Source organism: Aptenodytes forsteri, unplaced genomic scaffold (genome assembly GCF_000699145.1).
Source record: "Aptenodytes forsteri isolate BGI_AS27 unplaced genomic scaffold, ASM69914v1 Scaffold130, whole genome shotgun sequence".
Lineage (NCBI taxonomy): Eukaryota > Metazoa > Chordata > Aves > Sphenisciformes > Spheniscidae > Aptenodytes > Aptenodytes forsteri.
The window spans coordinates 1,256,668-1,283,774 of NW_008795133.1; the positions used below are offsets into that span (position 1 = coordinate 1,256,668).

Genomic DNA, 27,107 nt, shown 5'->3' on the forward strand with positions numbered 1-27,107 from the left:
GAAAAGTGTCCTGTGCCTTTGATATCATAAATGATCAAGTGGAGAGCAGGAAGAAACTAAATATGCCTTGGACCTTGCAGGGAGACTAGTGTAAAACAAAAATATAAAATGTAACTGCTAACAGTCTATGATGATGTTTGATACCGAGTTTATCAGTAAATTATTCCTGCATATTCTTTTATTTAAAGGTGCAGTATTCGAGACAAGGAGGTCTAGAGCTATTGGGAATTAAGTGAAAAAAGACAAATGTTGGGAAACAGTTCTCTTAGCTTTTATAGTTTTCTTAAGACAAAGTTGTCACTCTTATATAACAGTATAATGTAATTTTGATATGAATGTAATAGGGCAGGATATAACTTTTTATCAACATCAGCTTTTTGATAGGAAAAAGATTAACGTAATCTAGTTATGTAACTAATTTCATGAACTTATCAGCTCTGACATGGAGGTGTTTTGAAAATCTGTTCTCTGAAGTGCTTGATTTATGCAAAGTCATATTCTCATTTTTATCTTGATTCCTCAGTGTGAGAACTTGACTCTAGGGGATCATGTTACACATAGCCCAAACAGTTGCAATTGCTGAAACAAATTTGACTGTCTTGAGAACCGAGACTTTCTCGGCAAGTTGTCACTTTTCTAACAAATCTTGCTATTTGAAATAGCTACTATAATACAATATGATTTTGAAACTGAGAACTTCCTCTTTTGAATACTAATATATTTTAGTAATTTTAGATGCCATCTGAAGAAGTAAGAAGCTGATAATACCTGATCAGGCATATGTCTCAATTTGAGACTCATCTAGGTATACTTCAAACATGCTACTTGCACTGATGCAAAATAAAGTTAAGAAAATAATCTGAATAGGATAATCATTGTGAGGTTGGCACTGACGTACACAACAAAACATTCTAGAATAGGAGAACAAAACTGATACAAAGATTTTTAGTTCTTCATTGAACTAGTCGTTACAAAAAAGTTTTAAATATATTTCCTTGTAGAAATAGATCTTACATTTTGTGGACTCTGATAATTGATGGTAACATATGCTTGACATCGTGTCCACTGGTGGCAAGGCCCATTTCTGTACCCAACTAATGGAAAGCAATATTCAAACACAGGGTGAAATCCTAGTTCAGTCTGAATACAGCAGAGCTTTTGTAGGAGTCTCCAATCATAAGGAGGTTTTGGCTTTAAAAAACAGAAATTGAACAGGCTTTCATGAGCAGAAAGAACAAACCTATCACCAGTCAGCTACGTTTTTGTTAATGAAATAATTAGTTACGCTTGTAATAGATTTTACCAGTGAAAGGGTTTAGTTATTGTTAAATGTGATTGCTAGTCTACTGGTACCTCAGGTTTCAGAAAAGGGGAAGGAAAAATGTCTTTCCCACTGAATTTAAGCGTGAGCAGTATGAATGCTGGTGTTCAGCGTTTGAGCAGGCAAGAGTTCAGCACATTGCAATAGGCCAAGCTTTAACCTCAGACCTATAAGTAAACACAGTAGAGGATTTCAAGACCTTTCCTGTGTTGTTCTGTTGTTGTTTTATCAGTCTTTTGGTTGACAATGCCATCACAATTGTAATGTCAGACATCAGTCATATTCTCTCCCCATCTCTCTCGTGTGTCTCTGTCTCTCCCGTATACATGAAACTCACGTACACAGAAGTGGATTTAATTTTTACTCTGATATTCTTATCCTTTATCTCTGTTCATAGATATATTTAATGTAGCTCCAAGCGTCCAAAGTAGATTATGGATGGCAATGTTAATTCTAATTATTAACTCGGTGTAAGAGTTTGTGTGTTGTAAATAATAAATTTTATGCATAGTCATTGCTGTGCCTACATCTCAAGAGGTTTTGATGTATACTCTTTCTTTGAAGATTTAAGATTCAAACCAAAAGGCACACCAACAGTTTTGGTTTGGGGAATGCCAGCTTAAAATTCCGCAGCACACTGTAGTAAGTGCTATTAGTGCGACACTTCTTTGTGACAGTAAGATTCAAATGAGTTTTGTCTTCATCTTTACTTTCAAAGTATAGGAAAAAAACATTAACTCTTAGCTGTGAAATTTGTAGCGATAGTCCACGTATTTCTGAAAAGTTTTAAAGGTTATTGTGGCTATGATTTGAATTAGCAAAGGGATTAACTTTTGAATTTCATTAAATGGAACATGCAATCACAGTTTAGATATAAAAGATCATTTGTGGTTCTTTAACACAGCTTTCTAGCATATGTTACAGCCTGGATAGCAGTTCTAGCTGCATGTTTATAGCTGCATAATCTTGTTTCAGAAAAATAAATGACTGAAAAGTGTGCTTATCATTTTTTTCCCCCGTTTTGGTAACATCTTTTCATACACTGACAGTTATTGTGAATGCATGAAATAAAACTGTTAATCAGTCAAACAAATGCAGTGTAGTTTACTTGTTAAATATCTGTATATTTGTAAATTTTATGTTTTGTATAAATCTTGTCGTAGCCAAATAATTTGATCTCCCCATATTGGAATCACCTCCTATATTATTTGTTAAACACTGTTGTGATCATGCACTAGACAGTGTAGCTATATACCCCAGAATTAGGTGTTGCTTTAAAAATCCTGAGTCTTCCCCTTCTAACCAGCTGTGTTGGTATTTAAGCAGCAGCCACATGTAGAAAAAACAGCAGTAGCTGTAGAACTTTTTGTTCTGTGGAGGTATGTGTCAGTTGCTTGTTGTATGCAAGCAGTTTTGAACAAGCTGTGACCAACAACTTTGGGCTCAAAGATGTAAGCAGAGGATAAACAGATTTAAGATGGACCTTTTCAATGAATAGCTGATTTTTTTCTATGATCAACATCATTGCGATACGACATTTCATTTTCGCTTTTTTTTCTTTTTTAGAGGCCTACAACATTTTCCTGAAAATGCAAGGGAAGAATGAGTTTCACTATCGTTCTTATGGCACCCTTATAAAAGCATTGTTAACACAGAATTGTCTTGAAGAAGCCATGGAAGTGAAACATGCGTAAGGCTTTTCTGTGTTTGGGGGGGATTTTAATGGTTTGGGGGGGATGTTTTTAAGTAACTTCTGGATCATTTTCAGGTAAGTCCTTATCTTTCAATGGGAAAACAGGTCATGACTGGTAATTAGGAGTTATGGTAAGAAATACACCAGTGTTTCATAGGGCGATATGCCATATATTAAAAAGGTACTAGAGTGACAGTATGGATTGCTAATAACTCATTTCAACTAACAGTATCAACAGATGTGCTTGGCATCAGAACTGGAAGTCTACCCTTCTGGCAGTCTGCCGTTTTCTCTTTAGAGCAATATCCAAACAGACAAGATTCCTTCACTTAACTGCCCGTGAGCCTTCCCCTCAACGCCTGTCCCTGCTGCTGTCCTACTCTACCCACGCTCCTTCACAGCTGGCTGCCTGCCAAATGCAAAATGGTACATTTGAATGTGATGCCAGTGGCTAAGAGATGACCGTAAACCTTAGATCCAGCTCTTACTTCTGAAATAAATCCAACCTGCTGTCACATATTATTAGAATCACCAGAATTTAATTAACCTTTAGTTAATTAAACCTTTAGTTTAATTGGTACACCTTTAGTTTAAATGGTACACCATTTGCTTTAATTATTGCCTGTAATGTGTACTCTGGTCAGATTATAGGCTTCAAAGTAGAAGTGTTAACTACTCATCAATGTAGAGGTAAGAACAACAAAAATTTAAGTTTAAGTAATTTAAGTCATTCAGTTTCTTCAGCTAAAACAAGAATAGTGGTTGTCATCAAGTGTGTGTGACTGAATACAGTGAATTTGAAAGTGCCTGTAGGTAACTTACGGGATGCATAGGGCACTATAAAAATCTGATAATTTTTAGAGTCAACTTAGGTTTTGATGTCCGGGAACAGTATAGTGTAAGATGATGTTTATTATTTTCATGTTTTCTTTAAAAGTGTTTAGACTGAAGAAATGTCTTTCATTGAAAAAGTATTTGAGTTCTGCATTCAGCAGAGCAAATAATGTTTTTTCAAATAGGTCTCAGTAACTGGACTTCATGATAAGGAATGTTTGTGCTTGATGGATATATGGCTTATATCAAGGAAGAACTAAAACAGTTTATCAAATTAAGCTCCCTGAAATTGAAGTAACTGATATACATCTTTGTAAACAGAAGATGGAAAGGACATGTTTTAGAAGTACAAAGAATATTGATAAAATTTAGGTAGTTTGTTAAACATATGCAGAAAATATTCATGTATCAAAAGATGTATCAAAAGATTCTTCGGGGAAGAAGTTTGAAACTTGCTACTGAAGATTTGTACATGCATTGACTGTTTCCCTGCTCCATGGCTCAAACACACTTGTGAGGAAGATGCACAAAGTATTGCATGTTATCAGTAGTTTGCAGATTGGAAGAGCAGAAAGAAGGTGGTGGCTTGTTCCTAGTATTTTGATGATTCAGAATCCCCGCTTTAGCCAAGTGTTTTAGTGTGTAAATTCAAAACGCAGGAAAAAAATGAACAAAAAAAAATTTAAAGACTAAAAGAGTTGGAGATGTGTTTTAAAGGACTAAGCCTCTGAACCTTGAGATATTTAGGAAAAAAGAAAATAGGATTTAATAAGAGGTTCTATTCTTGGTCACTGGTCAAAGCTAACCATCATAATAAACCCTGTGCTTTTCAGAACTCTCATACTCCATCTTGTAGCATGGAAATGCCAAATAATGACATTCTAAGAAGCCTGTAACAGCTCACTGTTGCATCAAGACAGAAAATGCTTCATATTGGCAGTGTTCATGGTGTTTATCTGTGTATCTTTTTTTCTAGTAACAAAATCATGCTTACATTAAGCATTTTCAAAAGTCTAAGTTTTAAATTATTCACTGAAATAGAGAAAGTGATTGTGTGTGTATACATGGTTGAGGAATAGCAAATCTGTGTGTTTCGCACACATTTCTGCATGCTTGACAATTTTTCCAACCTCATATTACAAAGAGATTACTCCTACAAAGCCTACATGTGTGCAGTGGCCTGAAACTTGTGCAACTCCTAATATTTCCATAAAATACAGGAAAGCTACCTTCATTTATATAAGCTAACATCTTTTTCTTTTTACTCTGCTTGAAGCCAAATTTGAAATTTAAATACTATTTAGAGAGCCTTAGTATGAGTACTAGCATAGGCAACAAAATAAGTATTTTTTTTAATTTAAAAAGGCCAGATAATTTTAAAACTACCCTCCTGTTATCAGAACTGAGAAACTTCCATGAGAAAGTGGTGTGGTAGAAGCAAACTGCACTCCTACTCTGCATTTGGCGGGTGGGGTAGGAATCAAACCAATCAACCAACCCAGAAGGTTACTGATCTGTTGGTCAACCCAAGTCTAGTTGCTTTGGCATTCTAGCACTGTTCTGAGGAATATTTACTGCATTTAGTCCAAGAAGTTTTAAATAGAAATTTAGGAGTATTAGAATGATGGATTAGTTCTGTAATAGTAGCTAACATCTATTTAATCACACTAAAGATTGGAAGATTGGAGAAAGTAAATCCTTTGTTATATGTAATTTACAGTCTCATGCATGAATTGTTGACTTAGGGGCTTTGACAGATGGGACAAAGGGGAAAAAAAAAAGGCGGAACTGAGCAGTGGGTGCTTAGGCAGGGATTAAGAGGATTGGTTGGGAGAGTAAGAAAATCCCGAGTCCAGTGACTGCATTTGTGAGCCTGGGAGGCTGAAAGTGACTGAGAGGATAGTCATATTGTGTGTGATGTGAAGGATTTTCTTGGGATTGAGGAGAATAATTTAGCAATGACCCTGCTTACCTCCCAATCCGCTCAGCCTCTAAGTTCAAGTAGGTAGGCTGCTCAGTTGTTTGCCACAAGATGATCAGTGAGGTTTATCTTGATTGCTGATATGGTAAATGGCAATGCCCCCCTTTTCTGTGTAGAGATTTTGTAATCTAGAAATGAACGTTTGTAAAGTTATCCTGATATATTAAAAATGTGGCTATATGCCATTTAGGAACGGGAGCATTTTGTAGTATAAGATCAACGTGATCGCTGGTTAGTCTCTCTTGACTAATTTCCAGAGTGTTAGAAAAGCTTTAGCAGTGTTGTTAAAGATTCTCTTTGCTATAGATACGTGAAGTTTTGTATTATAGGAGATAAAGAATTGTTAAGCGAAATACAATTTTAACGTGGCTAAGGCAGCAAATGTCGTATGTTCACTTTAAAACCTGTATACATCTAGATGACAGAAATTTGAAAATTAATCAACCAAATGATATGGTGTTAGTTCATAATATGCTTTAGTTTATGTTTAAAATATACAGTGCTGAAAATAAATGTTTCATTTTTATTGCTGAAAGAATAGTTTTACATTTTATAATTATGGTGACTATTGAAAAAAGAAGAAAAAGTATCCAGCTTAGGATACAACAGAACAATGCAGGGCATGCAGTTATTTTAGTCATCTAATATGTCAGCATTCAAGAATCTGAACCGATTGTTTAAAAAAAATCTTGTACTTTGTTTCTTTTGTTGCTCACTTCCAACTTTGTCATCTGTCAGAATGCAAAAAAAAATTATCCTTCTATAACCATTGACAGGATAACACAAAAGCTGTCTCCAGGTCGATATTTTGCAGCAATATTTTTAACATACGAACAGTAGTTTTTATAATTTCACCTTGGTGCTCAACCATTTATTATCGTATCAGAAGCATGTCAGTAATTCCTTTCTAAATGTCTGCTTCTTTTAGTGCTGAGACCCACATCAAGGGCTTCACACTGAACAGTGCTGCCAGCAGCCTCCTCATCATATCGCAAGTTAGGCGGGATTATTTGAAAGGTATGTCACAATGCTTGACCTTTACGTCACATTAATGCCTCTGCAGATTTTTCTTGTAACGCCCTTCGAATACTTGGATAAAGGAGTCCATTTAGCAAATTACCTGCTTATCAAGAGCCTTTTGTGGTAGCTGAGAGACGTAAATTACTGTACATGCATTTATAATACAGCTTGAATATGAATGTACTTGTCATTTGACCACTTAGTCCAGTTTCCATTCCATTTAACACAAGATGGGTTTTCTTAAGATGAATCACAGCTCTTCAGACATGCAAAATTTGTGCTCCAGAACGAGAGAAAGTACAGGCTTTCAAGTGCGTTAAAATTCACAGCACAAGTCATTTTGCTTTGGAAATTAACATACTTTAGAGCATCTGAAACAATTCCCAGCAGTTGTTTCTTGCATATTGTGTTGGTTGTGTGAGATACCAGATGAGTTAAATTGACTGTTAAATGTGCATGATTGTGCACAAAATGATTATAATATTGATTTAAAAACTTAATCAAATACTTTTTAATAGTTCTCAATACCAACAGTAACAAAATATTCAGTTTCGTTTTCTTTCATCATTGTTACATTAAAAAGAAAAGAAAATGGTGGCTGAAGAGTATGTAAGGGTACCCAACAAGATGGTGGATAAAGTTTATAGTTGTCTTATTTTAGTTCTAAGCATTGGTTGTTTTGCAGCCTGGAGTTCAGCTCCACAGCGTTACATTTTACTTATTTAGTTGTTCTGTAGAACTCTTGTGAGAGAGGAAAACTCTGCAAGCACATAGTTTTACATGCAGTGCTGTGTCTTTTATCCCTGTGCAAGGGTAAGTACAGTGTTGATACGTATTTTCATCAGTACCTTTAAGCGTTAAAACAGCTATGTACGAAGAGGATGTATTACACTGAATTGGGTTTTACTTTCATACTAGAAGGCATACCAGAAAATATTTTTGATCCATTCTGCCATCAGCTAATTTTATTTTATTCCATTATTCGTAGCTGTAGTAGCCCATACCCATGTAACATCAGCTACATTAAAATACTCCAAGATGAGCATTTAGATGCATCTAGACCTGTACAAGAGTACATCACTTGTACTCTTTCCTGCAGCTGATAAACTTCACTTCTTTCAAATTCCTTCCCCATTCAGTCTCCAGTCTGACATCATTGCCAGGTGTCATCGACTGAAGTAGTTGTGGTGAATGCAATTGCTTCTCTTCCTCTTTGCAAGTCTTAAGTTTTTGCAGCTTTCAAGTCCTTCACCTGACTTTCCTGTCTGATTTTATTCTAACAAATTTTCTGCTTTTTCTTGTCCGATGTGCCACAAAGTTTTGCCAGTTCTTCCTAAATATTGCACACCAAAAATCTTCACTTCTTCAGAATGTCACTGACGTTTCTGCCAATCTCTTCTGCTAACTACATGATTTCTTTTTAGCTAGCATACTAAATTCTCTGCCATGTCAACCCTCTCCCTTGCTGTACTCTAAAAGTGTTTCGTTTTGCACAATACAAAGTTGCTCAAGAAGTCTGTGGAATTACATTGTTTTGCAAAATTACATTTTCCTTTATCTTGTGCATTGAACAAGCTTTACTTTGGTAATTTAATTCAATAGTCAGACTTGATCCTTGTTTCTATTTTGATTTGAAAGATACTGCTCTTTTTGTAAGTGAAGCCTTGAAAATGCAAGCTACTAAGTATTATAACCATAGTGGTCGTTTTCTGAGGCTCATAGATTACCTAAAAAATTTTTGGGCACAGTCTTTTTGTAATCTTTTGGTGGTGAGCTCCATTTGACCTACATCCTGTGAAGGCTTTCACTTGTGTAAAACTTGCTTGCTTTATCGCTTCCTCATATAGTTCACCATCATTCTTTGCCACGTAATGTGGTATAGTTAAAAGTCTTTATGTAGGTTCCTAAGTATACTCGTAAGAGCTCTAATATCTTCTAGCAAGAACTTGGTAAAACCCAGGTTATTTTAAGAGTCAGAACTTGAGTTTCACGGTATGGAATTTGCAGAGTTTATAGGAAAGCCTTTTAAAAGGTAAATGGTCGGTTTTCACGAGCACGTAGTTATCTGCTTTTAAGTACTGAAAGATCAAGGGATTGACTTATGAATTCAGATTAATAGTAATGAGTGCTTTTGCATAAGGAAAAAAAAGATACCAGCAGAATTACCTAGTATACTACTAGTACATAATTTCTTGCAGTAGTGCTGCACACATGCAACTTTCAAATCTTCCTCTGTCCTTGTTCTTGAGAAGGCTGGTCATGCTCCATGCTAAAGGGAGGTTCACCCTTATAGTCAGGAGAGAATTTGAACTTAGCATGTGTTTTAAGTTTACTTTTTAAATTTCAGGAACCTTGCCCCTGATGTATTGCTCCTTTTTTTCCCCCTAAAAAGAAAGGGGGGGGAGGAAGGGAGGGCACGTAGAAAGAAACTTTGCTGCTAAGGAAGGTTAGGCATACAGGATGTTTTTTCTTCCTCTCATGTTAAAGGTAATATTTGGTTTCTGCAGTAGCTGCATATTGAATTGGAATGTTAATGCTGTGGAGTTCAAGTGGGTGTATATTATGTTAGAAGTGTTATCCCTTGGTATTATAATTATTATCTGTGATTAATCCTGCCTGTGCTGGTAAGGAGTAAGAGATTTTTACCAGAGGGGCATGTCTTTCTGTGTGTGTTTGCTCATGTATAATGTAAATTGACAAGAATTCTGGTTAGAGAAATGAGGGTGACTGTATCTGCGGTGGGTTTGGGAAATTTGTGGCAGATGGACAGGGGTTTGATTTTGTGTGTTTTTAACACAGGTAATTGCTATAATTTTAGGAGTTCTTGAGGTAACTGTCCAGTTTTGAGTTTATGTTGGTTGTCATATGGAGACTTGTGTCCCGTGCTTTTATTTAAAAATTAAATGTTGGTAAACAAAGTTTTGGTGCACACTTAAAAAGACAAATCTGAATACTAGACTTTAGCAGTTTCAGTAATGAATTCCATTTTTAAACTATTAAGTATGCAACATTTTTGGTTTTTAGTAATGAAAATTGATTATAGTTTGGAGAAAAAACAAGCTGAAAAGGTCATGACTTTAAGGTCATAATGAAGGACATTTATGACACAGCTGCTTTCCTTGAGCTGGATACTAAAATAAATTAAATAAATGTTAAAAGTATCTTAATACTTTTTATTCAGCAAATATTAAAGTATTTTAACCTGAATTACTCTTGAAAGTTTTTATTTGTGTGTGTATATATTCAAGTTATAATTCACTATGCAATTTTGGGGCTTAGGTTCAGCAAGATAATTATTTTCTGTACATGTTTTTAAAGGGGTAGGGTTAATGATACCAACAGCAGGGTTGCCTTCTGAACTAAAATCTGATTTCCTTTTCACTTATTTCTTTACCATCGTTAGATGCCATGGCTGTTTTAAAAGGAATGCTTGACAGCGGCTTGTTGCCTACTAGACCAGCAGTTATTGCGCTCACTCAGACTCTGGCAGAAAAAGGAGATCTAAAGAACCTGCAAGCACTTAAAAACATGCTGGAAGACATCACAAAATCAATCGGTGTATCTGCCTCGCTAATCGCTAATGCTATTGCATTGGCTCATACTAAGAAGTAAGTATTTCTAGGACTGGTACATGTAATTCTTTTAAGCAGAGTAGTGGGAAATGACTTGTATTATCCATTTCATTCTGTTTCTATTCTTACAGTGTCCTACATGTTATAATTCTGGTCAAGTTGCACAGTGTGCTGTTCAGTTCTGTTCTGGTATCGTTTCCCAAACACATTTGGAGTTGAAAATCATTTAATGAAATACAGAGATAGCTATGAAGCATTTGGGAGAGCATAAGGTCTTCTCTGGTGGTGTAATTTAGCTTTGACACCTTTGTTCTAACATGTTACACCTCATGTGAAGTGTTCTCCTTGGTCTTAGATCAAAAGCCCTATGAAATCTGAATGTAAAATTGAATTACTTCATCAGTATAAAGGTAAAAAAATCTTGGAACTTAGCACCCCCAGATTATGCATATAATACTTGTTTGGAGACAAAAATCTGCTACCTGTTCCAGTAGTTGAAATGACAAAATATTATTGTGTTTACCCTCAAAATGTGAAAGCCAGACATATGTGTGGAGTGGTGGGCTTTTTTTGTCAGAATTATAAAAAAAACTGGCTGCTGTGCTGTTTTAGGCCACGGTTTCGATCATGATAATTATCCCCACACTTTGAGTATCTTTTGATTCAACTGTTTAATTCAGTATCGTGTTCTGCCTAGCATTTTTGTTTTAGTTGATACATTGGTACTGTGCTAGTTTATCCTTTGTATAAAACTGCACTTCTGGGAGAAAGGGCATACTGTGAACTTCTCAAATATGCTTTGCCAGAACCAGTCTTCAGGAATCCTACATATTCTGTTAGTTTAGCTCAAACCAGTTTCATCAGGAAGAGCTCCTGTGTCTAACTTGGCAGGAAAGCTGTACAACTGTGTAGTACATGACAGATACCTGATCGCCTCAGGCATGCCAGACCAGAGAGAATAGCCTCTGAAGTGTTTGGAACAGCAAGAAGAGTTGAATTGAAGGAGAACCATGCAGGCCAGTTCCAGCAGTGAGCTCACTATATTTTCAGCCACTGAAAACCAATCTGTCTGTAAAGGACTGATCCTGTAAATATTTAGATCTGAGTGGTCCTTGGCACACAGTTCTAGTGCATTGACTTTTGCCTAAATTAAACACTCCAAATAGGTGACATACTTCAGGATTTGTCTCATAAGCTGCATATTTTCCTGTATTTCCACGTTGTAAGTGTTGCAAAGTCATGCCATGTTCTTAAGGTGTAGATTGGCGAGAAGAATAAATAAATAAATAAATTGCTGTATGGAGGCACAGGTTATTTAAGCAGCATCAACTTTTCATTTCCCATACCAAAACTAGCTTGGATGTATGAAAAGACTTAGCAGCACCATAAATAATAATGCACCTTATATATTCTTAAATATCTTGCAAGCTGTACCTTGAGAACTATGAAAACCAGATTCTTACAGATATTTTTAATACCTGTTCCTTTATTGGTAGATTCATGTTTCTGATACAGTTTTCAAAGCATTTTTCATAGCTTTCAGATGTGCTGCGTTTTCTGCTTCATCTAAAAGCATTCGTAGTGCTCCGATTTTCTTTTTCAATTAAATTAGTTTTTAGAGTGGACTGATAAGAGATGTTGTCATTTGAACTTTTTAGAATGCTAGAAGTAGAGTTTACACTTCAGTGAATACTTCCTGCATTATTTTATTAGCATTTGCTATACTTGGGCCATAAGATTAAAAGTGTTTAGACAAGGTACTGACCAAACGACATTTACTATTGTCTTTTGCATCCAAAAAGGCAGGCATGGGAAAAATCGGGTAAATAATTAATTGAATAGCATTAAAAAAATACTTGAGTTGTGTGCATTAATTATTCAGATTCCTTCTGTTAATGTTTTGATTTTGCCTTCTAGATTTGCAGAACACACTTTCCTAAAGCAGCTAGCTGAACTCTTAATGAGGAAACAAGTGTGTCAAAATTACTTAGGCTTTGTACAGATCAAAGGTCATTAAAAAAATTTTACTTACGGGTCAATTTATTCATTCAGTCATAAATGGTTTCACTTTTACAATATCTGAATGAAGTCATAGGTACTCAACCATTCCTGGGAAATATAACCTTAATGTAGAAAACAAAAACTTTAATATAATTGCTTCTTTAGGTTTAGAAATCTTGATTTCAGAAACTAAGCCAGTTCAATCTCTTTTCCTAGCAATGACCTTGATGCTGCCGTGGAGTACCTTGAGCCTCTGCTTATCTCCGGTGCACAGAATCCTGATCAAGCTGTCAGAAATATTTCCTATTTGTTAAGAAAGGTGTCTGAGGAAGGATTAGAACCAGCTTTGGAAAAATGTAAGTTAATTACAACGATATTTAAATATTCTGACTAGACAGAGGTGTTATGAAAGAGCTATTACCTGTAAAACCTGCTCAGTCAGCATAAATCGTGCCGGTGAAGTTTACAAAAGTGGCTTTTCAATCAGAGATTTTCCTTATGTACCCGTCATTTTGCAGTTGGTGTGATGGCAGAACGACTGGCCAGTCAGTTTGGAATTTACAGACCTGTCACAGATCTTTTCCTTCAATATGTCAGTGCAGACAGAGTGGATGATGCCAGATCGCTGATACAGGTAATGACATAACAAGAGAGGTACAGAAATGTTTACAGCTCTTCAAAGGTTAACTGAGAAATTGTCAAAAAGAGGTGTGGTATAGCATAGGCTAGTATGCTTTTGAATTACAGCGTGAGAAGCAGTAGCACAGTTTAGACTATTCCAAACTATGAGCTAGTACTCTGGTACGAATAGTACTAGTGGGTGCCAGAGTCGGAAGGTTTTTTGTCTTCTAACAACCTGAAGGAAATAAAGGAAGACTTGTATATTGCTTGAAATTCCATCCAAAGCAAATATTCTTTTTTAAGTTGTCTCTTAGACAGCAGTTGCTTCCTGCAAACCATTTCCTTGCAACTTCTCACATAATTTCTTAAGTGCCATAGACATAATAATACCTTACAGCTGTACAGTTCGCAAACCAGAAGCAGGCAACGTTTGCTTTTCATGGACCTTATTTTACTTGGTTGCTATATTGTATGTGCTGTATTCAAGGTTTATTAAGAGCTGAATTTGCTTTCTATTCACTTGAGTGTCACAGAAGCATTAAAAGACAAATGCTGGTCTCTGGGCCACGGTCTCAGCTGAGTTAGCGGTCTTCAGGGGATGAGACAACTGCATTCGTGCCATTTGTACAGAGGTGGGATGAACTATGGGTGATGGGAGCTGCCGCTGACAGCGTGCACAAACAGGCTCCCGTCAGGGAGGCTCATCCCAGCAGGTGGCAGTCCAACAGTCACACCGATTCTGCAGGTTGTTCTGCGTGCGTAGGCTCCTGCCTCAAATTGAGGCCTCTTACCGTCTCCTGGTAGTGCATACTACTCATTTAGCAGTTCCTAAGTATTTTAAGCTGTTAAAGAAAAAGCTCTGCTTCATCCGTCAGATGTTTTATGATATTCCAAGACCATTTTTTGAGAAGAATGCATACCAACAAATGTGTTCAGTTACTTCTGCTACGGTGTGAGGTGTATTATCTGTATATTCCCTGCTCTGGAATATTACTTCATTTATTGCTTTGCCTAACAGGTCATCTGAGTATTAAATTAAAAGGAGACTGCAATTTTGATATAAAATGCTCCTGCTATATAGCATGAAACATCAAAATGAAAGAGAAATCTCAAGTTATTTTACTCTTCCTGATTTTTTGATTGCTCTTTCATTGAAATGAATGAAATGGAATGAGTGAATGAAAATCGGTTACAATTGCTTACTTTTGTGAAGATAGGGGGTTTTGCATTTTTAAGTAAAATCTGTGTGGCATTAAAATTTTTCAAAACATGGAATAATTTCCATTCATATATTCCCAAAACTTCTTATTACAACAGCATCCAACTGTTGGAATTAAATTCATGGCTCTATAGCATACTTGAAATAACATTGTATATACTATATCTTAGGGGACAATTTTAAAATATTTCATGTTAAGTGCACATTAACAGATAAGCTCAAGTTGAAACTTCTGTGTATATGAGAAAATTTGTTTTTTATATGGTGCAGGAAAAACTTTCAGTTGTTTTTAAACATTCTTGATTGCTATTGTGGATCTAGCATTTTACTAATAGGTAACTAGAAGATAGTAATAATCACTGTCCATTGTTCGTTATTTTCTTGAAAAGTAAGCCACAATCTAAATTAATTATTTTGCTTGTAATAATCTGAAATACTAGTATACACATGGTATATACATCCTTGCTTTCAAAAATGCATCTAAGAGTCTATTTAAAAGTTCAAGAAACAGCAACAGCGTCTTTTGTACTGTCTGGTGGGAGAATGCTTTTACTGACTGAAGTCAAAAGTGGTTTAATATTTCAGCATGAAAGGGGGCTGTGGAAAACATTTCTCCAACTAGACTGTCTCTTTCCTCTCAGAGCATCCTTACTTCTTATGCTGACAGTAGGTGAGAATGGCTAGAATAGGTAAATAAAATGTTGCAAGTTTCTCCCATGAATATTTCGCCTCTGTTTATCACCATAAAGCAATTTTTTTGTCAGAACACTACGAGTACCTTTTTGTCTCAGTTTGCCTGATGGAATGAGGCTTCACACCCTTTCACCTGGACCTTAAAGAGCTTGTCAAACCATATTACACATACAGTACATTCATAATGGCATAAACCAAAATCTCTTGTCCACATATGTCTAAAATACTAATTGAATGTAGTAAATTCATGGTATGTGTATATTTATGCACAATATTCTCTTCTTCCTGTGCATTTTGGTACTGATAAAATATCTCACAGCTGGTAAAAGCACTGCGTTGTAAGAATTTTAAGACTGACACCTTTGAGGAACATACACTAAAATACTGTCTTGTATATTTTATTTTGCCTGTGTTTCTAAAGTAAGATAGATTTTTGATTATCTGGTCTGTCTCAAACTTTTTTAAGTTCAACTTCTCTCTCTCTCTCTCCCTCTCTCTCTCAAACACACTGTCTAGCAGTGAAAGCCTTTTATAAAATAGAGAGATTGAAATCAGTCCTTTGTATGCATAAGTGTAGGTAATTATACTTTAAAGAGAACTTGCTTTGTACATTTTAATTTTTATAAAGAAACGAGCAGTTATCTCCCTGACACCTTATTAAATGTATAATTAACCTTATGATCCCTAGCTCACTTGTGAATGCTTGGCAGTATAATTGGAGAGGAATAGTGTTTCTCTTTTTCATTCTTTTGCAGTCCTAAACCTCGGTTTTTGTGGTATGTTGAAGTGTTAGTTTAACTCTTTCCCCTTTTGTTTTAAACAAACTTTATACCTACTGTTTTAAAAACAATGTTTGCCAAAAGGGTGCATGAAATGAACTTGTTTCCTATGTTCAGTGGTGACTTTTTTTTTCAAACTAATGGTCAATTATTTACCTTGTAAATAGGTAGTATATTAGTATATTATTTTAAACATCTGTAATTGGAAATTTTCATCTTAGTCATTTTGTTTATCACTAACCTACTCATGACTGCTACATTAATTATTTCTTTTTCTTTAGAGGTGTGGTGCATTAGTTGAGGAGAAGAGCACTTTAGTGAGTTTTATGGCTAGATCAGCATCTAGGCCTGGACAGGTATGATAGTTTTTCATGTATATCATTGTATATGTAGCAAAATACTATTTCATCAACCTTTGTTGAAGTGTTTTGAATCTTGAACTTCACAGTTGATGGCTTTATCGGGTTTCTTGGGTAGGTTAATTTGCAGAGCTGGTTACATTTAAAGGAACAGCTTACTTTATGGAGCATGATGGATATGATGATGGATATGGAGGGTGGAGTTAATATTTTTCTATTGTTTCAGTAATTTCCTGCATTTTTGATGTTATACTTTATATCCTACAAACATTGTGCTTTGAATGTTTTACTGCACTATCTAGTTCAGTATCGCAACCTGAAAGTACTTATTTTGTTGGCTACGTTGTATGAATACAAATGCAAGTTAAAACCTCAGCCTCTCTCTAATGATAAAATGCCTCTATGTTTACATTAAAAGACACATTTCATATTACTTGTTATGGTGGTTTGGGCATGTATCTAGTTTGAGCATTTATTTAGATTCCTGGCTTTGTACTCATTCCCTATTGCTCAAAATGCTCTCATTTATGTGCCTTCTCTACTCCTGTCCCTCCCTCCTCATATGTCCTCCTCAAGGTAAAAAACAAACAAACAACAAAAAAACCCACCACCAAACAAACAAACAAAAAACCCCAAAACACTCACACACATGCAAAACCACATTGACTTCTCTTTCACAGAGGAGCAGCATCACGAGACAGTTAATACATAAACTAGAATAAATACTTTTCAAATGAAGGAAAATGCACATTTATGTTTTGTGGAAATTGCCATTAAATACTCTGTAGATTTAAAGTTCTGCTGAAGTGGTGATGATAAATAAGATAATGGTAAACACCATCTTTTGATGTCTGTAGAAGACATTAAAAAACTTGACATTTTCTAGCTTTTCAAGCTGAAATTTTAATAACATAGAAGTTAGTAGTGTGTGATAAAGATGTTATTAATTTCTGTAAACTTTTTTTAATTCAGGACCAGAGCGTTTTTGAAACTGGAATCAGAGGTTGAGGGAGGGCGGTTCCAGATTTAAGCACATTAGTTAGTGATCTGACTTCTTTTAAGCACTGATCATAGCTACCATTGACGTCTAGGTCAGCGAAGGCTGCTGAATGGTTTGCATTTTTTTTTTTAAATGGGTTGAAATCCTGACATATTCTCATTAATACATGAATTGCCTCCTTCAAAAAAAAATTGAGAAACTAATGTTTAGGCTTCTTGAGTATGGGTTTTAGTCCTGTATTTCGTTTGTTTTATTTTGTGCCTGATTTCTTTGAGTATTTCTTATCTGCACGTGAAATTTTGGGAAGGAAGTTATTATGTCTACTTTCAGTTGCATATTCCATTCCTTGTTATCAGCACAGTTCATATCACTTAGAATAATTATTCCAGCTCTTTTAACTTTGGCAATTTTATTTTCTTCTTTAAGATTTGAAGTTAATGCTCTTTTTGTCTGTGCATTAAACTTCATAGGCAAAGAAGATCGAGACACTTCTAGAACTGATTCCTGAGCATCTAGATATGGAAATTGCATACTGTTACCTCATGAGATGTTACGGTAATTTACTCTCCTTGGAATAGTTTTTTAGTAAGAACTCTTGAGACATTCAGAAAGGTCATGGAAACCCTTAGAAAGGGGAGTAGGATCTGCACCGTGTAACTTGCTTTACAGTTTGAGCCACAAAGAGGTGGGGGGGGTTATTGTTGTTTTAAATCTGTTGGGTCTGTATACTACGCTAGCTATTAGGTTGGAAAAGCAACCAACTGACGCAAGCCTTGAATCCTTTACAAAAGGAGCTGTATTACATTAAAGGATACTGCTACAATAGAGGCTAAGTAGGGGCTTCGTGGAATAAAAAAGAATCCATCCTAACCCATGGAGAGAAATATTGTAGAAATGAATGGCTTTTAAAATGAATCTAGCTTTTTTCCCCGAAACATGTAATAAGTATATTGGTTCCTTTTATGTGTGTGTTTCAAAATCCTAAGTGATTAGTTCTATCGGTAACGTGCAAGGACCTTATTGTTATTCGTGTAAATTCTTTATACCTGTTTTAATTTAGCCAAAGTTAATATTCCAGATGCCTTCATTTGGGTTTACCTAAATGGTTGATTGAAGTGCTAATCAGTTCTCTTTATAGTTGAAGTCCGAGAGGAACAGCTCTAAAAAAATCAAGTTGCTTATTTAAATATGTTTATTTGCAACACTCACTCTTGAAAAACCAGGACATGTAGCCCCTATGGCAACACTCAGTTGGAGGCTTGCGTCTCTGTGCTGTAATGTCCTTTGCCTTGTGTACTCTGTATGGTCCTCCAGTTTTATTACAGGGAGTAAACACTCTTCACACGTGTATTACAAGCAAAAAGATATAATGACAGAAGCCCTTGTGCTCCAATCTATCACAGAGGAGATAAATAGGAATAATTCAGTAAAACACTTTAAACCCAAATCCAAGGTATGGTTTTAAAGGAATACAAACTTCAGTGTATTTGAATCAACTTGTAGAAGTTCTCATGATGTAGTATCTAACTTAGAAAATTCACTTGCTTAGCAACATTCAAAACAGCAATCACTACCAAAATCGTTTAGCACCATAGTTTTATTCACAGCAGGGTAAGTTTTCTAACATGTTTTTATAAAACAAAAAACCACCCTTTTGTCGCCAGCACTGTACTTGCTGCTTTACACTGTCGTTAGCCCTTTACTGCTTTTACCTCAGTAAAAATTCCCTAAGTGAACTAACTAATTTTTTCAATATCCTTTCCGACTACAGCATAGTACAACAATTTCATAAAGAGATTGCAGAGAATCAGTCGCTTGCTCTATTCTACCTAAAACAGTGGTTAGAGTGTATTCAACATGTGAAGCCACACTGTATGTGAAGAGATGGTTGCTGTAGTTTCTTCCGGCAGAGATGTAGCTGGCTCATAGCAAGTTCTAGAGGAGACATTCAGTACCAGCATGAAGAGTTTTAAAAGCTGTTCCCAGGTTATTCTGTACAAGCATCTTACCTGTATGAGACATCGATTCCACTCCTGTATGGGGTAGAAGAGTGCACATCAGTTACTTGACCCACTTTACCAGGGCTGGGCTGGATGAGTCATACTAGAATATCTTTGCATTTCTATTGCATCTTTCTGTTTTAAGGAAGTAAGGTGGTGTCCTGCTTCTAGGATATTCGGGGGCATTTACTATATTCTGTCCCCACCATGTATAATATGTACAGACCTGTACACATGAACAGCAATTTAGCTGCCTCTTCCCCTCATCCTTTCTCTTCCATTTTGATACTTTCTGCAGTGGTGAATATGCTAGTTTCATTTGGCTGTTAAAATGATCATCAGCAAAACATTTAGCTTAACTGAAATGTCGAAGGCTGTGCTTAGGTTGTGTTCTAGCCAAGAGGGCTAGAAATACGATCTTTTAAATAAAAGATTTTTTTTTTTCATTTTACACTTAGTAAGCTTTAAAACATGGTTTCTCATTTTGGACCAAGTCCAACCTTGTAGTATCATCACTTTCTAGACAACAAATGATTCTCCTGTCAGACCCATTGTTATCTTTCATTCCCCTTTCTAACTAATTAAAAATAACAGAGTACTATTACTACAATTGGTTACTGTTGCTAGTTATCAAAATAAATGGACAAATAAAATTATAATTGTTTCTATGTTTAGCAAAGATACAGTAGAATATAGATCACAGCTGAAAGAAGTCTGATCGTATATCAGACATCCATGACTGAACAAATAAAGGGACACTTACTCCTTTCCTTGTCCTGAGATATGATGCATTACCAGGACTAGGTTTCCTTTGCTGTATACCTTCTAGAAAAAGGAAATATGTAAAATCACATTTGCGTGGTCTATTAAACGCAATCTAAGTATTAGCTTTTTTTTATTTTCCATACAGTAAATACATCTATTTTAAAGAAATAGAAAGGTAAGGATTTCTATTAGGCTTTCATTAAGCTATCACTTCGTGCAGTTTCTGCAGTAGCCTCCCACATTCAAAAAGGAGCTCAGCCACTTGACAGATGTGAGTGGGAAGCTTTTTCTCATGAGAAAGGGACACAAGCTATCCATTTCTGTATAATTAAAGCTTTTTTTTTCTTTAAGAACCATTGTTTTTTGTAGCCCCTTTGGTTGTGAAGATAGTGTTTCCAAATGTGAACAAGTAAGACCTGAGACAGCTCCCATACTGTAGGTGTTTGCGTTTTCCCAAGCAATAAAATGAATTTAGCTGGATATGATGGCTTCCTTGTTGTTCACAAGGTGCTAGGAACTGTTGTACTGCCTCTAGGACCCTGAGGACAACCGTGAAACTGTCAGGGGTCACTTTAATTTCATCCTGATGCTTCTCAAGCAAATGCCTGAGCAGTAGCAAAGTCTATGGTTAAGTGAGAGTCCATGTAGAAGGAGGGGTTTCTCCGCTCTCCCACTTTAGAGGAAGGAGAAATATACTCCACTCGTCTACAACCAGAAGTGAATAGTCCTTTAAATAAATGAAGAATGGATTAGTTAGAACCTGTTGCAGGGGATGGTGCCTTTTATGGAATATCCACAAAATGTTACTGGTTTGTAAGCAGTTAAGGTTTGTAATAGTGTTAGTGGGTCAGCAAAACTTTTCTCCTGCTCAATAGGATGAAATGGGTCTTTCTTTGTGTTCTAAAATGACATCTGACCTTTGTTTTCTTTGTTCCTTTAGGTTATAGTTTTGATGTAGCCAGCACCTGTAACCATAACAATATTCTGCACTTACTTAAGGGAATTAAATTCTGCTCTAGAGTTCTCACATGCTGAACTTGGGGGGGGCTTTTGTTCTAGCTTTTGTTTTTATTTTTTATCATTTGCTTCAGAAAGAGGCATATGGCTCTGTATCTCACATCCTAGAGTGGTGTGTTCTCACTGTGCGGCTCTTACTCCTTTGTGGTTTCAGCACATTCTTTAAGGAATTGATCATCCAGCCTCAAATAAAAAGGAAAGCTAGAATGGCTGTACGTTCTGTTCTCTTATGTGAATTGTCAGTAGGATATGAAGAATATCCAGAATATTTGGAATATTGTATGTTAAAATACTTGGAATATGTTTTGGCAAGTAGTAGGAACGCGTGACATCATGGAAACAGGTGAAGAGAGGAACACTTAACCACTGGGTGTTTTTTGTTGTTTTTATTTTTTTTCCTCAGAATTGGATGGGGATGTTGCTTCTGTAAAGGCTGTGTATGAGAAAACAAAAGCGGAGAATATACAGCTGCACGAGCTATCTCTGAAATCTTTAGCAGCTTTTCTGAAGAAAGTGGGAGAGCCCGTCCCTTTCACTGAACCCCCTGTGAGTATTTCCTAATTAAGAAATAGATATGCAGAATTGTTTATGTTCAATGTTAGTAAAACAAATTGCATGAATAATTACATAGGGATTAGATCTCTGCAGAGACTCCTCAAAGGAGGTAACGTATGAAGTACTGAGTGTTGTAGGAGCTATAGTAATCTTGCATTGGATTTGACTTGAGGAAATAAAATCTCTTGGGGCTTACGATGTTTAAACTACCTGATCCTTATCAGGCACTCATCTACAGGTGTACCTTGATCAACTGTCCGTGGGGCATTTTACACGTGTATTTCATTAACAATTAATGGGTTTTAGTTTTCATTAATTACCTGCTTTGTATCCAGTACAACTTGCTGCTTTAGTAGGATGGGATTTTAGAACTGTAGGAATTATTTTTCTGTTGCAGCTTTGCTTCTAGCTGCCTTGCCAAGAGATATATGCAACTGTGCAAATATATCTTATTTTGAGGGTGACAAGCAGCATGACACTAAATCTGTCAAGACTGTAAATACTTCTTTCACATCATTCCTTTGACTAATAGTCTACTAGTACCATTTTAGCGAAGCAGACTTTAAAGACTTACTATATTTTTCCCTCTCTAAGCAAACTTTTTATTGCCATTTTCTTGCCACTTCTTATATTTTAAACTAAGTGTTTTTCTGTAGTTCTGTAAAGACCTGATTATATGCTGTTTCTCCATATTGCTTCATGATAAATGTGATTTTCTTTTCTCATTTTGCAAAGAATTGGAGAAAATTTTGGCATAAAATGTTCAGTTTAGCCTTTTAACAACCATGGAGTTTTTTCTGCAGATGATTTATAATCTGAATTTTCATTTGGACTGTGTAAACTTAAAACCTAGAATGTCTGTTACATGTAGCTAGTGAAAATAAGAGTGTTTTTTCAAAGTCACTGAAATGATTCATTTTCTGGTTTTCCCTGTTCAACTTTTCTCTAATGCAGCTTGGTCTTTAAAAGTGTCTCAATTTTTTTTTGACACAATTGCAGATTGCAGTTAAAAAGTATTTTCATTTTTAAAATGAAATTGATTATAATATTGCATTTTGTAATAGAAGGATTATAATATTGCATTTTGTAATAGAAGCTTCATTATGCGTTTTTGGCAAGGTTTTCCTTTTCCTTTTATTCTCTCTCTCTCTGGTATTTCTCTTAATTATACAGACTTCAATACATATCTAGTTTTGCATGACAGAGAATAATAGATTTTGCTTTTGTCAGGACATAAGACTTTGTTCAGAATTAGTAACTTTTCAGTTGAAACAGTGTTGAACTTGTTTATTCCACTCTGTTTATAGGAGACATTCAGGTTCTATGTGGAAAAATGGAGGAAAAGAAGATTGGAAGCATCATGAACAGAGTCTTTTATGCTTTAGTTGTTTATGAAATTGTTTAAATATTACATTCAATAAAAATTTAAAAAAGCATGTTGTTCTGTGTAATTTCTAATATAAATGTGTTTAAACAGCACTTTCCATAGCTGTAATTGATAGGAACATTCATTAATAGAAATGCTGTTAAAATTGCTAATGAAATACCAAGACGCAGCTTTCTAGGCTAGTTCTGCTTTAATGTATGATCTGCTATAACCTGAACTGTATTTTGGCTCCTGTTGATTCACCAAATATATGTATATCAAGAAAGTCACTAGAGGGGTATGTAACTGTAACTTAAGCAAACTTGTCTTACCCTTTGCTGCTGTTTGCCTACTACTTTGGGGTGAAAGTAGAAGGGTAAAGAACATCATCTTCAGGATTCATCTGTATCTACACAGAAAATAAATGCATCTTTTTTTTTAGATTTCTCCTAAATGTACTTCTTTTGTGTTAAGTATCTCGTTAGGGCGTTCGATATTATAGGTAAAGACAAAATACTTCTATCATTTACACTAGCTTGTGTGTTGTAGTTTTATAGCATCTTTAATTCATTCTCATAACTCTTAGTCCAGTTAATTTTATGGGTACAAGAACCGCATATCCATGAAAACACGCCTTCTAAACAAAGCAGTGCCCATGACTTGCAGGGGTAGCAGTTGTTTGCTTGCTGGGAGACTGGCGGGCATGCTTTATTTGTATCAATGTGGGAGGAAACCTACTCTGATGCGAAGTTTTACAGTCCAGAGTTGTGGGATCATGAAAATAAGACACTTCTAAATTACAAAGATGAAAGAATACATAGAAAATACATCCATTATCTCTGTGAATAATGATGGAAACTCAGAAATGCGCACCTTGGTGTAACAAATGGAATGCAGTGCCTATGCAGTACTTCAAACAGGTTTTAATGAAATGAAAGCTTGTTTCTCTGCATTTAGTGACTTTGTTGATTGATCTTTACATTTTCAGTGGGTTAACTTTATCTTTCTTAGGTTTTCCCACATAGGCAACACTGTGGTAATTAAAAATTCGTGTGTGCACACAAGGTTTTGACAAAATTTTGAAAGACTTGTACAGTAATCTGAAAGTGTCAAAGTTGGGAAGAAATTGGGACCTGATTTTTTGAAGTAAAATTTTCAGTTTGTTACCTAGTTAGTATATTTATAAATACATTGAAAACTCCCGCTGTACTCAAAAAAAATGAGGCATAACTAACCAGGGGCTGAGGCGAGTGGTAAATTCTGTTTTCCAAACAAACTGTATGGATCCTAGCTGTCTCTGCTCCGTTGGTGGTGTGGTTTTACGATGACCTTTGTTACTTCAGGAGCGTAGACTCGGCAACATACTGCACCTACATGGCTCTAACCGTCTGGCACCCTTTGTTCCTGGGTCGTCAAGATCGGGCATTAACGTTTGGAATTTCATTCATAGCCTAATGGTTGCGTGCCCTATCTGAAAGCAAGCCTAGGCAGTACTGGGTTTATTTCGCTTCACAAATGGAGGTGTTTCTTTTTTCTAAAGCTACAGCTATATTACATGTGTTTCAGTGTCATAGCAGCATAATTGAAGACTGTCAGCTAGCTGGCGACCCTTTCTCTAGTGCCACAGCTCTTGTTTGTAGAGGTCATCTTGTGAGTATCGGTTCCACAGCGGTAGCCGTGTTCCGGTAAGTGGAGTCACATCTGAGCATAACTGGCGGCAACGGGCCTGTATGCTTTTTGAGCTAAGCTAGCACATAGGATAAGGAAGAGAATGAGTATTACTTGAAGCAACCACCAGGTCATCACAGGGGAAGTTAACAGCAGATCTGTAGATCTTAACTACCTTTTTGACGAGGAGGTGGAATCTCATGTGGTCGTGGACCAGGTGCAATTGACTGTCAGGTGCTGCAGCTTGTCATGAGTCTGTGCTGTGATACTGGCGGGTTGTGTTTGCTGGCTGCTGCCTTCTGAGGCCGAAAAGCAGCATGCAAGGCCGCAGCCAGCTGCATGACTGCCTGTTGCTAGTGCCCATGCGTGAGGTCTGACCATGCAGGATTAGTACTGGTTAGCATCGACACGTTTTTCTTCTAACTTGCTTGACCTGAACTCTAACAGAATAATGCCCTGTGATTTTATAGTTGCAATTGTGGAAGTGGAAAGTAAATTTGATAGCCTGTAACTGAAGAATATAAATTAAATTGTTTCCAGCTCTGAAATTGCATTTTGGGTGACCTCACGGAAAGCTGTGGGTTGAAAGAGCCGGCTGCTGAGGCGATCAAACATCAGTGAGGCACTGCAGGAGCATGACACCAAACAGCACCGGGGTTTCGTGGCAGCAGTGATAGGGTAACGGGTGAAGGTGCACGCTGACCGCTTGGGATCACGTTGCAATAGCCCCGGCCCATGGAGCCTTGTGGCAGAGATGGGAAAGCAGAGATTATTCAAAGGATAGGGAAAGGCTGCCATTGTGTGATAATATTTCTGATTTTCTGTTCCAGTAAATGTTTCGTGTACAATTAAGGAATCATTACACAGAGGAGTGCAGTCTCTCCTGTCTTTAAAATGTGGGACAGTGAGGGATTTGTGCCACTCCGGGACACGATCACCTCCGTCTGAAACGAGGTTATACTGGGAAGGTTTTGCAGAATCGGCATTTGTGCCGACTCTTCTAGAATACGCTTGAAATGATAATATTTCTTGTGCATTGGTGTGCTGAGACTCAGCCATTTCAAGCATGAAGAAAAATGCGGTTTAGAAGGTTAGCGTTTCTTCACCGAATAAGTAAGCAGTTTCATTATTTTATTTCTTCATATTCAAAGAAAGAAACCTGTAAGATGACGAAATGCAGAATGGCAGTCTTGCAAACTTGTCACGGTGATTCATTAGTCCAGATACCAAATGTACTCTGTCATACTGGCCATAGCACTTATCCCTTTAAAGCAGAAAAGAATTATTTGCCACCGGCTAGTGGATAACTGGGATTGTGCAAGATCCAGACCAGGTGTGGTGTCTGTGAGATAGGAGTGCACTTTTCCAGAGGCCTCCGTGGGAAGCTGAGAGTGTGCTGACATGAAACGACCTGACACGTTACTGTAAAAATCAAATTGTGTGAGTGTGTGTGTGTGTGTGTTTGCATAATAGTGTGTCTTGATTGGGGTTGAGAGGTTGAGAGGAAGCTTGCTGCTTGAATTTGTGCTGACAGAAACGACCTGACACGTTACTGTAAAAATCAAATTGTGTGAGTGTGTGTGTGTTTGCATAATAGTGTGTCTTGATTGGGGTTGAGAGGACTGGAAAAAGCTTGCTGCTTGAATTGAGACGACTTAATCTCACTTCCGTGCCCTGCACCGCATTACGGACTCGCCTCTTTACCCCCACTCCCCTTGAGGTAGGGGCAGGAGGAAGGTGCTTTTTGGTTTTTGAGCTCAGTATGGGAAAGCTTGTTAACTACCAATACAGTCATTTTGTAGCATGATAATTACATGCTGTAGTTCTATCCTTACCTACTAAAACAGTTCGTTCAACTCATTGTCTCCTGAGACCCTTTTCTATAGCAAGAAATGTAGCTTGGTAGGTTAGTAGCTGTCTTCAGACTTCCTTAATACGTACCCACTGTTGAAAATGGAGTAGCTGAACGGATCGTGTCTTTGGCAGTGGCAGCTCAGAAGGTTTTTATAGATTGAATGCCTGAGTCAGCAGGATTCCAGCTGCAGTTTACAGTAACAAGGGAGGATCATAACACTGAAGGTAGGACCACGAGTGCACATATTGACAGAGAAAAAGACTGGAAGCGTGTTCACCGGAGTACTGCCGTATTTATTGCTTCTCTCAAAGGTGTGATGCTTCCGGACTCTCCAGGAGCACAGCAGAGGAAGAAGGGACAGAAGTGATGGATGTGACCAGGAGGTTTTGCTGGTCAATGTGAGAAATCTGTCAGCACCTAGAAGGAATGTCCAATTTCCTGCACCACTATGTTGTTGCTGAAAAGGTGAAAAAAGTGAGCGTGTAAGAACAAGCTGAGACTGTCATTGAGTTTAGCCTTTTTTAGCAAAGATTTCTCTGCATTTCTTAAAATCATTCTCATAATTTCTGTGTAAAGTAAACTGCAAAAAGATACTTCCTTTCCAGAATGGCTGCAGCCTCTGGTGGTTTGCCAGTACTTCTGTGAATCAATAATCGGAGGAAACCCAATATCCTTTTAAGCTAGTGGCTCCAACCGAGGCTGTAATGTAATCCAAGGGCATCTTTCTGAGTACGGGCGTGCAGATCCTCAGCTACAGGAGCAAAGTTCTGGGTTTCCCATTAGGTCTG

At 36.7% G+C, this 27,107-nt stretch overlaps 1 protein-coding gene across 1 annotated transcript in view; it reads left to right on the plus strand.

The window, feature by feature from the left end:
• LRPPRC (leucine rich pentatricopeptide repeat containing) overlaps positions 1 to 22,865 on the plus strand; it is an 83,598-nt gene extending 60,733 nt beyond the window's left edge. The window contains exons 29-37 of the mRNA XM_009278402.2: positions 2,888 to 3,011; positions 6,758 to 6,846; positions 10,253 to 10,457; positions 12,639 to 12,778; positions 12,941 to 13,056; positions 16,016 to 16,090; positions 17,564 to 17,648; positions 21,279 to 21,421; positions 22,738 to 22,865. Coding sequence (XP_009276677.1) covers positions 2,888 to 3,011; positions 6,758 to 6,846; positions 10,253 to 10,457; positions 12,639 to 12,778; positions 12,941 to 13,056; positions 16,016 to 16,090; positions 17,564 to 17,648; positions 21,279 to 21,421; positions 22,738 to 22,794 — 1,034 coding nt within the window. The 3' untranslated portion in view covers positions 22,795 to 22,865. The remainder of the gene's footprint in view (positions 1 to 2,887; positions 3,012 to 6,757; positions 6,847 to 10,252; positions 10,458 to 12,638; positions 12,779 to 12,940; positions 13,057 to 16,015; positions 16,091 to 17,563; positions 17,649 to 21,278; positions 21,422 to 22,737) is intronic.
• The last annotated feature ends 4,242 nt before the right edge of the window (positions 22,866 to 27,107 follow it).